Raw genomic sequence first — 14,824 nt, forward strand, 5'->3', positions numbered from 1 at the left:
AACAATTCTAACTGTTTTAAAAATCGGATTTCTTGAACTTTCACATAGTGTATTTAGTTATGATTGGTGCCCTTTAAGGTTACATATGAAATGGTTGTTAAATATAGCAATATACATTTTCTCAAAAATCAATATTGAAGTAATATTATCCATGTAACAGAATGCTAACAATGCTTTTATGGATGTACGGTAGATCATAATGGGAAACCATCACTAATAATAGATCTCGCATTAGTAAAGTATGGGCAGTCCTGGGTTAGAGAGTTTCAAAAATGCTTACTGAATCATATAACAAAGCTTTGTAGTTTATTCTATGCTTGGCTAAAACTGCTCTCCTGCTACCAGTTTTCTGGGAAATAAAGGGTGACTGAGCAGTAGGGATGGGCGAATTTTTTCGCCTTTTTGCACTGCGGAAAGGACACCCATAGACTTGTATGGCGTCCAGCGTTAAAAAAAAAAAAAAAAAAAAAAAATATGACAGGCATCAAAAAAAAATTGCTGTGCGTCCAAACATTTTTGAAGCGCATAGACTTTAATTGGTGTCAGTGACAAATTTTTGGCGAAATTCACCTAATGAGCAGCTATGGGGTCACAGACTAGTGTCACAGTAAAGGGCACTTTAAGTTGCATTAAACAGAGTCCGCTTTGCCAGTTTTCCAGATAGGTCAAAACATAAATGATTAATCTCTCAACTATTTCATTAAAGGAAAACTATACCCCCAAAATGAATACTTAAGCAACAGAGTTTATATCAAATTGAATGACATATTAAAGAATCTTACTAAACTGGAATACAGTATATATTTACATAATTATTGCCCTTTTACATCTCTTGCCTTGAACCACCATTTCGTGACTCTATCTGTGCTGCCTCAGAGATCACTTGACCAGAAATACTACAACACTAACTGTAACAGGAAGAAGTGAGGAAGCAAAAGACACAACTCTGTCTGTTAATTGGCTCATGTGACCTTACATGTATGATCTGTTTGTGTGCACCGTGAATCTTACGATCTCAGGGGACGGCCCTTATTTTTTAAAATGGCAATTTTCTATTTATGATTACCCAATGGCACATACTAAAAAAGTATATTATGATAATGGTTTATTTACATGAAGCAGGGTTTTACACATGAGCTGTTTTACTCAGTATCTTTTAATAGAGACATACATGGTTTGGGGGGTATAATTTTCCTTTAAGAAGAAGCCACGCTCTCATTATTTCAATACTAAACCAGCTTTTTTGAATCATAGATAGTAGGGATGCACCGAATCCAGTATTCGGTTCAGGATTCAGCCTTTTTCAGCAGGATTCGGATTCAGCTGAATCCTTCTGCCCAGCTGAACCGAATCCTAATTTGCATAAGCAAATTAGGGGTGGGGATGGAAATCATGCGACTTTTTGTCAGAATACAAGGAAATAAAGAATGTTTTCCCCTTCTAACCCCTAATTTGCATATGCAAATTAGGGTTTGGATTCGGTTCGGTATTCGGCCGAATCTTTCGCAAAGGATTCGGGGGTTCGGCCGAATCCAAAATAGTGGATTCGGTGCATCCCTAATAGATAATATGCATTTTTCTAAACACACAAGTCATTTCTATATTTCCCCTATCCACACAAAACTGAACACCATACATACCTATGTAATACTTCATTTCCGTATCATGTTTGTTCATTAGCTCAAGAAGCCGCAACTCGATCTGAGCCTGGTTCAGAAAGGCTTTTTTATTTTTGATAATTTTGATAGCTACCCATTCTTGATCGTGATGATCATATGCCTTTACCACCTAAAAACAATCAAGATTTCAATAGTTTAGGCATCCTATAATAAAGGGAAGCAAAACAGTATTGCATATAAAGATTATATAAGAACTGACAAAAGTCAGTATTAAATGGAATAGAGCTTGGTGGACTGACTGTAGCATACTACCCAGTGTTTAAACATATTTCATCGTTACAGGATAAGTAAAGCTTCAAAATAAGCGAATGTAAAATTGATTCGATGCACTTTTGTGATTTACATTCATTATTTATTTTCTTTTTATTCCAAGATATTAAGGGATACATGTACTGTTAATATGAATGAATTTTGTTCATCGCCAAGTTTGTCAGGAGAAAGAAAGAGGCTGCTCTGATGTTCTTCTGCTTAGGAAAACAATTAGAAACGTTTCTCACATCTTTCCTAAGCAGAAGAACATCAGAGCAGTCTCTTTCTCCTGACAACTTCCTTGACTACTTGGTGGTCAGACTGGTCAGAAACTGTTGTAACTAAATTCATTCATATTAACAGCACATTTTTTTGTATTGTTTAATTTCTTGGAATAAAAAGAAAATGAATATAAATAACAAAAGGGTTTAGAAAAGCACTCTTGTCAATTTTACTTTCACTTGTTTTAAAGGTTTACTAAAGGTCTCTTAATCTGTTCATTGGTCATGTGGTACCCTTGCTGGGGAATTAAAACAGATAAAGACAAGCTTAAGATAAATAACAGGTCTGTAGTGCTGCTAACTTACTTGTCCAAAGGATCCTTTTCCAATGAGGGAATCTATTTCATACCGGTCCATCCACTTTTCGCCATTTTTTACAATATAGTCATAGTTGTCATCATCAAAGCCATCATTGAATACTTTTCTCTCCTTCTTCGTGCTGGAGTCTTCAGGTGGCACCTGCTGAGCTCGTCGCTTCTTTTTAGTATAATACACCTAGAGGGGAGGAAATTGGCATTTTACCAGCAGTTTATTCCTTATTCTGTGTGCATAAACTCCTAAAAAACATTACATATTAGCAGACACAGCTATCATCACTAAAAAATGAAAACAAGAAAACATTTTAATGCTAGTGGAGTTCTTAATAATACGACTAACTCTTTTATTCACCTCATTTATGTGCTTGTAAGTCTTTATTAAATCCACCGAAAGCTTCCTTAGTGGTGCAGCTGCTGATTCTCTAAAGGTTAATGGAATCCGCCTCTGTAAAATGGTCATATCAGGCAGGCCCTGCCCAAGACAGGTATAAAAAAAAAGTTAGTAGAACTATAAATAGGGGTTAAAATCAGGAACAGGCAACAAAACAAACAGTGGAAATAAACAAATACAGTAACCCCCAATTAAAACAGTGATAGTTGTTGGTAGTTATAGTGCTGTAAACTCTGGGGCTAAATGATTCTACTTGAGATAAACATACTGTATTAGAAAAGTAATCCCTTCCTAAAATTTTTGTTCAGAGCAGCTCTATATCTTGAATAGTTAGGCCATCAATTGCTCAGTGTGCTCTAGGCTGCTGTTCAGAGGATACTTTTTGGGGTTGCTGGAAATCATCAAAACATTAGTAGAAATTGAAGTTACTGCTATAGGGGTGACTATTCTAATGCAAAATTAACAGTTTTGTTTGGTGTCAAGTAATGTGAATTCAAATTAATCAGGCTGAAGGCATAAAATCCAAACCATTTAAAGGGTTGCGTTGGCCTTGGTCTGGCACAGAAACACAATTTAAAACTCTTGGTAAACTTCTAAACTACACAAATACTCCTGTGCACTATGATGTTGCAACACCCTAGGTACTTCAAATGTGTAAATTGCCAATAGGTAATAATTCAATGCTGAGATACACCATTTTGAAATGGACTTTTTTTGCAAGACTTTTTGCACCACAGCATAAAGGTGGCCAAACACGTTGGATTTAAAGGACCAGTAACAGAAAATATTTTTTTAAAAAAAATTGTTGATATACCACAAAAAAACGTTAAAATCGCACAGCCTTTATTAAGAAATAACTTGCATTGTGCGGCACTCGATTTCTCCTCCATGGCTATCTCATATAAGGAAGGCAGGGAGGAGAAATTGAGCGCTGCACGATGGATCGCCTTTTCTGAAGAGGAGTTTCAGTAAGTTACATCTTAATAAAGGCTGTGCAATTTTAAAGTTTAATTAGTATTAGTGTTTTTTTTCGTGGTATACAAATTTTTTTAAAAAAATATTTTTGATGTTACTGGTCCTTTAAGCTGCCAGATATTGATTGGACAGGCTTGATTTTCTCCAAGGTTAAGGACTGCATCGGCTAGTTGATGTGGTCCTTGTCCTGTCATTGCCCACTCCCAACGTTGAAATCCGATCGGTTGGCCCTAGGGCTGAACGATTGGATTAGCCCAATATTGGCTGCCTTTGGTTGGCATATCGGGAGAAAAATCTGCAGATCTTACAGTGTATGGCCACCTTTTCTCCAACTGTTCTTTAAGAGATGGTTTAAAACATTTCCAAAACATTTTTTTGAATGTTTTATTTATTGTCTTTAGCAGCTGATGGATCATGTAATTTTGATGGCCATTAAAAGACAGTACACACAACAGTAGGAACAACTGGAAAAATTATCCTGTATAATAAAGAAATAGAAAGAAAAAGGGCAAGGAAAAAGGGAGGAAAGAGTTACCCATTAAGTATCATCATCATCATCATCATCATTTATTTATATAGCGCTGTCAAGATACGCAGTGCTTTACTGCAGTTATAGCAAACAGGGAATAAATGGTGGCTAACAGACAAGGATTACAGAGTACAATAGGGTTTACAAACTAAAAGGTTAGGGTACAATTGAGACATTAGGATTATATAAACACATTGTCATTTTTGATACAGCAATGATTAATTAAGGTACAACGAATAGGCCTCTTTAAACAGATGGGTCTTTAAGGAGCGCTTGAAAGTTTGGAAGGAAGGAGAAAGTCTGACAGCTTGTGGCAGAGAGTTCCAGAGAAAAGCAGAAGCCCGAGAGAAGTCTTGTAGACGAGAATGGGCAGAAGTGACCAGAGGAGAAGTGAGGCGAAGATCAGAAGCAGAGCGTAGGTTTCGTGAAGGAGAGTATTTGGAGATTAGAGATGAAATATAGGGAGGGGTTTCATTATTAAGGGCCTTGAATGTGAGTGTAAGTAATTTGAATTTGATTCTAGAAGAGATTGGGAGCCAGTGAAGGGACATACATATGGGAGCAGCTGATGTTGAGCGGCGAGCTAGATGAATGAGTCTAGCGGCCGCGTTTAGAACAGATTGGAGTTGTGAAAGGTGACTTGTTGGAATACCTGTGAGGAGTAAGTTGCAGTAATCAAGGCGGGAGATGATGAGAGACTGAATCAGTGTTTTAGTTGATTCTGAACTGAGATATGGTCGTATTCGAGCAATGTTGCGCAGTTGAATACGGCAAGATTTTGCAAGTGTTTGAATGTGTGGTGAAAAAGACAGATGAGAGTCTAAGATGACTCCTAGGCAGCGTGCCTGTGTGGTGGAATGAAAGGTGGTGTTGTTTACGGTGAGTGATATCTGAGGGACAGGGGAAGATCTTGGAGGAAATATGATGAGTTCTGTTTTAGAAAGGTTCAGTTTCAGGTGGCGCTGTGACATCCAGGAGGAGACAGCAGAGAGACAGTCTGTGACTTGGGAAAGGACAGAATTAGAAAGATCAGGAGTAGACAAGTAGAGTTGGGTGTCATCAGCATAAAGGTGATACTGAAGTCCAAATGACTGAATGAGTTTTCCTAGTGAAGTTGTATAGAGCGAGAACAGCAGGGGGCCAAGAACAGAGCCTTGAGGAACTCCAACAGAGAGTGGGAAAGTAGTAGAAGTAGAGTCAGAGAAGGAAACTTTAAAGGAACGGTCAGACAGATAAGATGTAAACCATGAAAGAGCAGTGTCCCGAATGCCAGATGAGTGTAGAATGTCAAGGAGGAGTGTGTGGTCAACTGTGTCAAAGGCTGCAGAGAGATCTAGAAGGATTAGAATGGAATAATGACCTTAGACTTTGCCAATAGAAGATCATTGGTTACTTTGGTGAGGGCAGTTTCAGTCGAGTGTGATGGGCGGAAGCCAGATTGCAAGGGGTCGAGGAGGGAGTTGTGAGTGAGATGCTGGATCAGGCGTTTATAAACAAGCCTTTCTAGTAATTTGGAGGCGAATGGAAGAAGGGAGACCGGTCGATAGTTAGTGGGAGAGCTGGGATCAAGGGAAGGTTTTTTGAGGATAGGAGTGATTAGTGCTTGTTTGTATAATGATGGAAAGGTACCAGTAGAGAGTGAAAGATTGAATAGGTGGGGTAAGTGCAGGAGAGAGTGTATCAGAGATTGGGTGGAGAAGGCGAGAGGGTATGGGGTCAAGGGAGCAGGTGGTGGGTTTTGAGCTGGCTAGAAGTTTGCTGACTTCATCTAGAGTTGCAGGGGTGAAGGAGTGCAAAGTAGATGTGAGTGGACTGCACGTTGGTCTGAGATTGTTGTCGGACGGTATGCTCAGCCTAATGAGATCGATTTTTTCATTAAAGAAATGAGCAAGGTCTTGGGCAGTAACATTAATAGGTGGAGGAGGTGGAGGGGGGCATAGGAGTGAGTTAAATGTGGCAAACAGCTGCTGTGGTTTGGAGGACATAGTAGATATTAGATAAGAGAAGTAATGTTCTTTGGCTAATGATAGAGCTCGGTTATAGCAAGAGAGCATGAATTTGAAGTGGATGAAAACAGGATCAGTTCGTGACTTTCTCCACCGTCGCTCAGCTGATCTACTACATCTTCTGAGGTACCGTGTTACACTAGTGTGCCAGGGTTGGGGTTTAGCTGGCCGGCTGTGACGGGTGGTAGAAGGTGCAAGGGAGTCAAGTGCTGTTGAAAGGGCATCATTGTAGAGAGAAGCTGCCATATTGGGACAGGAGAGAGTATTAATATGAGATATGGATTGTGCTGATACTGTTGATAATTGTTGTGGTTCAAAGGCATTAAGGTTTCTGTACGTATGGGTAGAGAGAGATAGTTGTGAAGGTGCAGGTGAAAGCAGTATCTGAAAGTAGAGTAGATGATGGTCAGACAGAGGGTAGGGAGAGTTTGTTAAGTTGGATGGGCAGCATGAGTGGCAGAATATAAGGTCAAGAGCATGACCCTCGATGTGGGTAGGTGAGTCGGTCCACTGAGAGAGACCAAATGAAGCTGTTAGAGAGAGAAGTTTAGAGGTATACACTGCTTTATCAAAACCTTTGGGTTGACACGTCATAAACCTGTTCTTCCATTTTAATCATATTCCTGTGTCAGGACTGTAGTATGATCAGCTATTCATGGACTCATTTTCTCATATTTTTCTGGGCAACACCTGCTCAGGTACATTGGCTTTATAAAGGTAGGGGGAATCCTGGTTTGAGTTTTTTCAAGCTCTTTATGTTAGGTGCAGTGAAGTGTGCAGCCTATAGAACAAGGGTGCCCGAAAGGTAGACCGGGATCTATCAGTAGACCTTTAGCTGGTGATCAGTAAGACAAGGTATTGTATTAAGCGAACCATTATGATCAATTACAAAGGGTAGGTATGCATGGGTAAAGTCATCCCAGTTGTCTGAATCCAGCCAAGGTAAGGCTAGAGTTGCCACCCGGCCGGTATTTTACTGGCCTAGCCGGTAAAACATCTGCCAAGGCTGGTATTACAAATTTACCGGCAAAGTAGCTGCCGGTAAATTTGTAATACCCTTAAAAAGACCCCTCGGCCAGCCCCCAATCCCCTGTAAAACTTAACTGAAATCTGTCCTGAAATCCCGGTGCCGTCCCCTTTTGTGTCATGACCCACCCCTTTTGACGTCACATCCCGCCCCCCACCAGCCGGTAATACATTTAGGAAAAGGTGGCAAACCCTAGGTAAGGCATATCTCTAACCTATTTTGTATGGCATTGCACAAAAGGTTTTTTTCTTGGAGTAGCTACAAGACACTAGTACCTTAGTCCTTGGTGCCCCAAAATAGCATGAAGGCACTAGACTCATCACAGCACTCTTGGATTATTACTCATTAAACATAAAGCATCAAAGCACACAAGATATTTAAAGGACTTCTTCAGTATAAAAATCAAAACTGGGTAAATAGGCTGCGCAAAATAAAAACAATTCTAATATAGTTAGCCAGCCAAAAATGTAATGTATAAAGGCTGGAGTGACTGGGTGTGTAACATAATAGCCAGAACACTACTTCCTGCTTTACAGCTCTCTTGCTTTCCACTGATTGGTTACCAGGCAGTAACCAGGGACTTGAGGGGGGGGGCACATGGGTCATAACTGTTGCTTTTGAATCTGAGCTGAATGCTGAGGATCAATTGCAAACTCACTGAATAGTTTTGCCCCATGTGTCCCCCCTTAAAATCACTGACTAAGTCAGAGTTAGAAAGCTGAAAAGCAGGAAGTAGTGTTCTGGCTAGTATGTTGCACATCCAGTCACTTCAGCCTTTATACATTACAATTTTGGCTAACTATATTAGATACATTTTTTATTTTGCACAACCTGTTTACCCAGTTTTTATTTTTACACTCAACTGTCCCTTCGAAACAGACAGCAGTGGTACTGATTTAAAACCTACAAAACTTGCCTCTGTTAAAGGAGAAGGAAAGGTTAAAATTAAGTAAGCTTTATCAGAAAGGTCTATATAAATACACTAGTATTGTGGCCACTAGACTGTGCAATATTGAGAAATATGGAGAATACCTGATGAAGTAAGCTATTGCTTCACTTGTAAAGCGCAAACAATCACAATAAGCTATTCAAAGTGGAATGAGAGTTAATTTATATAAGCTCATGGTTCATAATACACAAATATGTACAGACAGTTTTACTACATCCCTTTCAGGGGAAGCTTTCAAGTTCATTAGTGAGTTACCTGCTGATGATCAGCCATTGACTGAAGGCTGGAAAAAGGAGCGTGGCTGTGCTGGCTCGACATGTTTGCCTCAGTGGGGACAAAGGCAAAAGGGGCAGCCGGACAGAAAGAGGAGGAGGAGGAGGACGACTTGCATCCTGTACTGCTGCCACCTGCAAAACACAGGAAAGAAGGTTTTACTTCTATATATAAATATTCATTCTCCATTGCAACTGCCCTGAAAAGTTATACATTTATATATTTTGTGACAAAGTTGAAGGATTGACTGTGAAAGTATCTTCAAATGGAACAATAAAACAACGAAAACATAATACATAATCTTTCACTAATCCCATGCCCAGAACAAACAGGATGAGCAGAGATTATTCAGTTGATAGAATAATAGTATCTGTATTTGTGGGAGCTGCCATGTGATTTGCAGCACTTTATTCAGACAAGTCAACACCGTTGCTGTTCTAGTGTGGTCTGTTTAGAACAGCGAGGCAGCTGCCAAAATTGACTATAGAATGTCTACTGGGTACACCATGCCTCGTATGAAAATAGAGAATATTCCACAATTATTGATGCTTGATGGGAGTCACCCAACGAAAAATATCCAATGTTGTTGCCAATAATATAACCCGTGTCTTCTTTCTTGCATTCAAACTCTCTTGTATTCCTGCTTGCCTAGAGTGAAGGTAAAACTTCAGGACTCAGTACTGCACTATAATTACTAGCCATTTGTTGTTTTTTTTTTTGGGTGGTGATGATCAGTAGCAATGAGGTTTTATTCTATCAATAACTGAAAGTCATAATATATAAATCTGTACAAGTGTTCTACAAGAAGAACACACACACACATATATATATATATATATATATATATATATATATATATATATATATATATATATATATATATATATATATATATATATTATATATATATATATATATATATATATATATATATATAAATATATTAAATTTTTATCTGTCAAACTATCTATTGTCTCTATTCATCCCAACAGATTGTTAGGCAAGTCTAGGAAAAGGGGCAAGAACAACAATATTGCAGACCTATTTTCATGTACAGGTATGGGACCCGTTATCCAGAATAACCAGATAACGTATCTTTCCGTAATTTGGATCTTAATGCCTTATGACTACTAGAAAATCATTTAACCATGAAATAACCCCAAATAGGCTGGTTTTGCTTCCAATAAGGATTATTTAATTGGGATAAAGTACAAAGTACTATTTCATTTTTACACAGAAAAAATAAATAATTTAAAAAAAAATTTGGATTAATGGATTGTAATGGAGTCATGCGGGTTAAGTTTCAGAGTAATGAATCCCATACTTGAATTTCTAATTTCTTGCCTTCCTAGACCCAGTGAGTGGCATTAAAATGGAAACGGAGCTGCCTGACAAGTCGGACACATGAACAAGCCCATAAGAGAATCAGTAGGGGGATGTTTTTGACCCCACATGTTTGGGCTACCAACGTAGAGCAAAAAGTGTCCAAAAAACAAAGTATATTTCTTTATAAATACAATCAATTAAATATTCTGCATTTTTTCTGAAATAATCAAGTTTATATTCACTATTCCTCTCTCAGTATCTGTTTATCTTCATTCTTTTTTCATGCAGCAGTTGGGTGTCAGATATTCATTGACAGTTAGATCCAATATATCTTATAGGGGGGCTCCTTTCCTAGCAGATAAATCAGAGCTCACTTAAATAACTGATTCCAGTAGAAACAAAATCAAACAAAATAACTGTCTTTTGCACAAATTCTGCATGTAGAGAGACATGGTGTCTGGTGATTTAAATAGAGTGAGCTCTAATACATCTTCTAGGCAAAAGGAGCCCCCCTATAAGATATATTGGATCTAACTGTCAGTGATTATCTGACACCCAACTGCTGCATGAAGACAGAATGAAGAGAAACAGATGCTGAGAAAGGGATAGTGAAGATAAACTTATTATTTAGAATTTAACTGATTGTATTTGAGAAACAAACCCTTAACCCCCCCAAAAAAAAAAAAAAAAAAACCCTACCCCAACATAGACCCCCCCTCCCCCCAGCCTAGCTGCCCTCCTGGGAAATGCCCCTAACTCTTTAACTACCCCTCGCTGCAGTCACAGCACCGGGAGTTCACCGCAGACATCTTCTGAGTCTTCGGTAAGCCGAGACGGAGACCGGCGAATGCGCAGTTGGAGCAATTTCCCAGCTTCCAACAACTGTGCATGCGCCGAAATGGACGGAAATTGCAGAAGCACTGGAAGAAGACACGAAGACCTGGAAGATGGCTGCGGTGAACTCTGATGCTGTGACTCTGCACCGAGGGGTAAGTAAAAAGTTAGGGGCATTTCCCTGGGGAAACTACATGTGGTGGGAGTTTTTTTTTTTTGTAAAGGGTTTGTTTCTCCTTTGACAGGCATGGGGCGGAACATGAGCTTTATTCAGCAGGAATTCAAGTGTTTCAGTAATGTAGAGGCCTTATTTCAAAAGACAACCTGTGAGAGACACTTCTTGCGTCTTTAAACAAGACACCACTGCATAAATTTATTGCAGAGATTGTCCCCCTGTTTGTGTGTTTCTTGCATGATATAAATGAACAAAGTTTCCTATACAAGATTTATACATAATGTTCTTCGGACAGACTTTAGTAAGTGCACAGAGTAAAAATGCAAATTACATGGCGCACTTGGGTAATCCATGCTCATCATGAAAGATATTGTATGCCTCTAGATTGGGCACACTCTTGAGAGGAGACTGAATAGTTAACTGCTATATAGCGTATTAACCAGCAGATATGTCAGCAGCACAATGTCCCTACGGAACGATTGCCTCTCACGTAAGAAGTTGACAAATTAAGAAACCAGAAATAAAAAAATTGTGAGTTATTTGTCCAAAAATAATGACCAAATAAAATTAAAAATTCAATCCATTTATTGGGGCATACAGAAAAAGGCCTGACGCGTTTCGTGCCTATTGGGGGCACTTACTCATGAAGAAACCAGTTTCCCAGCACTACTGCTACACAAAATAGGAAAGATACAAGCAGCAGACATGGGGACAAGTTGGTTCCATCATTGACACAAATTATTTAGCTTTATTAGTTAGTTATTTATCCTATTATTCAGCAGCTCTCCAGTTTTTAATTTCTGCCATCTGGTTGCTAGGGTCCAACTTACCCTAGCAAACATACACTGATTTGAATAAGAGACTGGAATATAAATAGGAGAGGTCTGAATATAAAGATAAGTGATAAAAAGTAGCAACAATAATAAATGTGTAGTCTTACAGAGCATTTGTTTTTAGATGGGGTCAGTGACACCCATTTGAGAGGTGGAAAGTGTCAGAAGAAAAAGGCAAATAACTAAAAAAGTATAACATATAAATAATGAAGACCATTTACAAAGTTGCTAGGAATTGGACATTCTATAACATATTACAATTTACTTCAAGGTGAACCACCCCTTTAAAGGGGAGGTTTACCTTTAAGGTAACTTTTAGTATGTTATAGAATGGCCAAGTCTAAGAACCTTTCAATTGGCCTTCATTATTTAATTTTCAGTTTTATGGATATTTGCCTTTTTTCTTTGTAGCTTTTTTAAATGGGCGTCGCTGACCCTTCTAAAAAGCAAATGCTCTGTACATCTACAAATATATTGTTATTGCTACTTGATATTCCTTATCTTTCTATTCAGCCCCTTTCTTCATATTCCAGTCTCTTATTCAAATCGGTGCATGGTTGCTAGGGGAATTTGGACCGTAGTAAACAGATGACTGACATGACAAACTGAAGAGCTGCTGAATAAAAAGCTAAATAACTCAAAAACCTTAAATAATAAAAAAAATGAAAACCAATTGTCTCAGAATATCACTCTCTACTTCATAAGTTATCTCAAAGGGGAACAACCCCTTTAACCCCCCTGAATCTTACTTTAAGGCAGTAAGATTCATCAAAAGTAACTTATGACAAATTAGAAACTAATGTAAAATACATATTCTGCCACGAGTTGGAAGAGCCAGGTTCAAATGGTCATAGTAAATGCAAACAGTGTGTGGGCCATCAAAGCATCGCTGCCTCGTAGAATGCTTTGAAACAAGCAGCTTATTAAATGAAAAATGTGTGGAAAGATTAAAATACTAAACATACAGGAACATACAGCTTTAAATGGCCTTGAGACTGAATGGACAGAAAAACAGGAAAGTAAACAACCACTAATAAAAATTAAAATGTCTACAAGATTTGGATCCATATCAATATTAGGGATGCACCGTATCCAGGATTCGGCTGAATCCTTCTGCCCAGCCCAACTAAATCCAAAGCCTAATTTGCATATGCAAATTAGGGGTGGGCAGGGAAATCGCATGACTTTTTGTAAGTAACAAGGAAGTAAAAAACGGTTTCCCTTTCCCACCCCTAATTTGCATATGCAAATTCAGATTTGGTTCGGTATTTGGTCGAATCTTTCACAAAGGATTCGGTGGTTCGGCCGAATCCAAAATAGTGGATTTGGTGCAACCCTAATCAATACAGAATTACTTTTTAAGCACGGGTCCTTTAAGGGTGGTGGCAAACGTGAAGATTCGGGGGAGATTCGTTGCCCAGCGACAAATGTTCTCTTCTTTGGGTGACTAATCTCCCCGAAATGTCTTCCCGAGGGCAAGAATATGAATCGCCGGCGGGATGGAATATGTATTGCTTCGGATTTCCAAAGTCGCCCGAAGTTTCCTTGTGAGGCAACTTCGGAAATGTATGCCATCCTGCCGGCGATTTGTATTCTTGCTGTCGGGAAGACATTTCGGGGAGATTTGACGCTGGGCGACTAATCTCCCCTGAATCTTCCCGTGCGCCACTATCTTAAAGTATATTTTGCAGATAGAATTAACTGAAAGCTCTCCATAGTCATTATCAGTGTTAAGTGATTAGGAATAATCACTTAAAGAAAAAAGTGCTAATGAACACCGATTCTTCCAGCTTTAACAGGAGATGTAAGATGTTGCAGAACTACACCTCGCAGAAGAGACACACCCCATTAGACATACTAGGGTTGCACATTCTACATGTTATTGTAGTTCTGGGAAAGAAACATTACAAAACACAATCATACAAAAGCATTTTATTATAGAATTGTGCTTGAAGCAACCCCCCCCCCCCCAACACACTGCAGGTACAGGACATAAAAAGATAAAGAAAAGAGAGGTTAGTGATTTAGTATCTTTAAACTTGAAGTTACCTGCACTTATATTTAATTGTTGGTGTTAGTTTCCCTGGAAGATGGATGCTCAGACATCCTGCTTGAATCAGTGAATTGCTTATACATATTAGCTTGCCAGTGAGAGGTTCCACTCCTCAGTACATGTATTGTAACATGACGAGGAGAAGGGAGGAGGAAGAAGCGCTGCCGAATCCTCCCTGTTACTCAGTTACACTGCATACAGAAGCTGAAAAGCAACAAAACACAAGCCAAAGGGTAGACAGAGAGTTAACTGTGCAACATAATTGTTAGAGAAGAAAGAAAAGGACAGGACATTTCAGGTCACTGATAGTAACACAATTAGGATACAATACGGTTAGCAGTTTTAGCTATTAAGTCTACTACTACAATTAGGTTTTGAAGCTGAATAGCACCAGTGGAGAGTAGTTGACCCTCTATTGCTAATTTTGGCTAATATTGCACAAAACTTTTCACCAGCAATGACAAAAACCAAAAAGGAAGAAGTGGCTGAAGGTCACATGCAGAAGAAACACTCGTAAGACTATGTGGCAGTAAATTAACTGCAAATGTAAAGATGTAAGGGTCAGGGCACACGGGGAGATCCGACGCCCCTGCGACCAATCGCCTCTTCTTCGTGGAGACAATCTCCCCAAACTGCCTTCCCGCCGGCTATAATGAAAAATCGCCAGCGGTATTATAGCCGGCAGGAAGGCAGTTTGGGGAGATTGTCGCCCTGAAGAAGAGGCGATTTGTCACAGGGGCGACTAAACTCCACAATCTTCCGGTGTGCCCTGACCCTTATGCACAAGGAAGATTAAAGGTGGCCATACACTATTAGATCCGCTCTTTTGGCGAGGTCACCAAACGATCAGATCTTAACCCGATAGGCACACTAACAGCAGTGCAATATCGGGTTATTCCGAAAATTCGGCCCAGGGGCTGCATGATT

General features: G+C 39.2%; 1 protein-coding gene across 5 annotated transcripts in view; it reads right to left on the bottom strand.

The window, feature by feature from the left end:
- dyrk1a.2.L (dual-specificity tyrosine-(Y)-phosphorylation regulated kinase 1A, gene 2 L homeolog) overlaps nucleotides 1-14,824 on the bottom strand; it is a 60,466-nt gene that overhangs the window by 14,222 nt on the left and 31,420 nt on the right. For 2 of the 5 annotated variants that reach the window (XM_041570375.1, XM_041570376.1), the window contains exons 2-6: nucleotides 13,894-14,101; nucleotides 8,659-8,810; nucleotides 2,879-2,998; nucleotides 2,516-2,704; nucleotides 1,641-1,788 (exon numbers count right to left, since the gene is read on the bottom strand). In XM_041570375.1, coding sequence (XP_041426309.1) covers nucleotides 1,641-1,788; nucleotides 2,516-2,704; nucleotides 2,879-2,998; nucleotides 8,659-8,721 — 520 coding nt within the window. In that variant the 5' untranslated portion in view covers nucleotides 8,722-8,810; nucleotides 13,894-14,101. 5 annotated transcript variants of the gene reach the window in all.

Source organism: Xenopus laevis, chromosome 7S (assembly GCF_017654675.1).
Source record: "Xenopus laevis strain J_2021 chromosome 7S, Xenopus_laevis_v10.1, whole genome shotgun sequence".
Classification (NCBI taxonomy): domain Eukaryota; kingdom Metazoa; phylum Chordata; class Amphibia; order Anura; family Pipidae; genus Xenopus; species Xenopus laevis.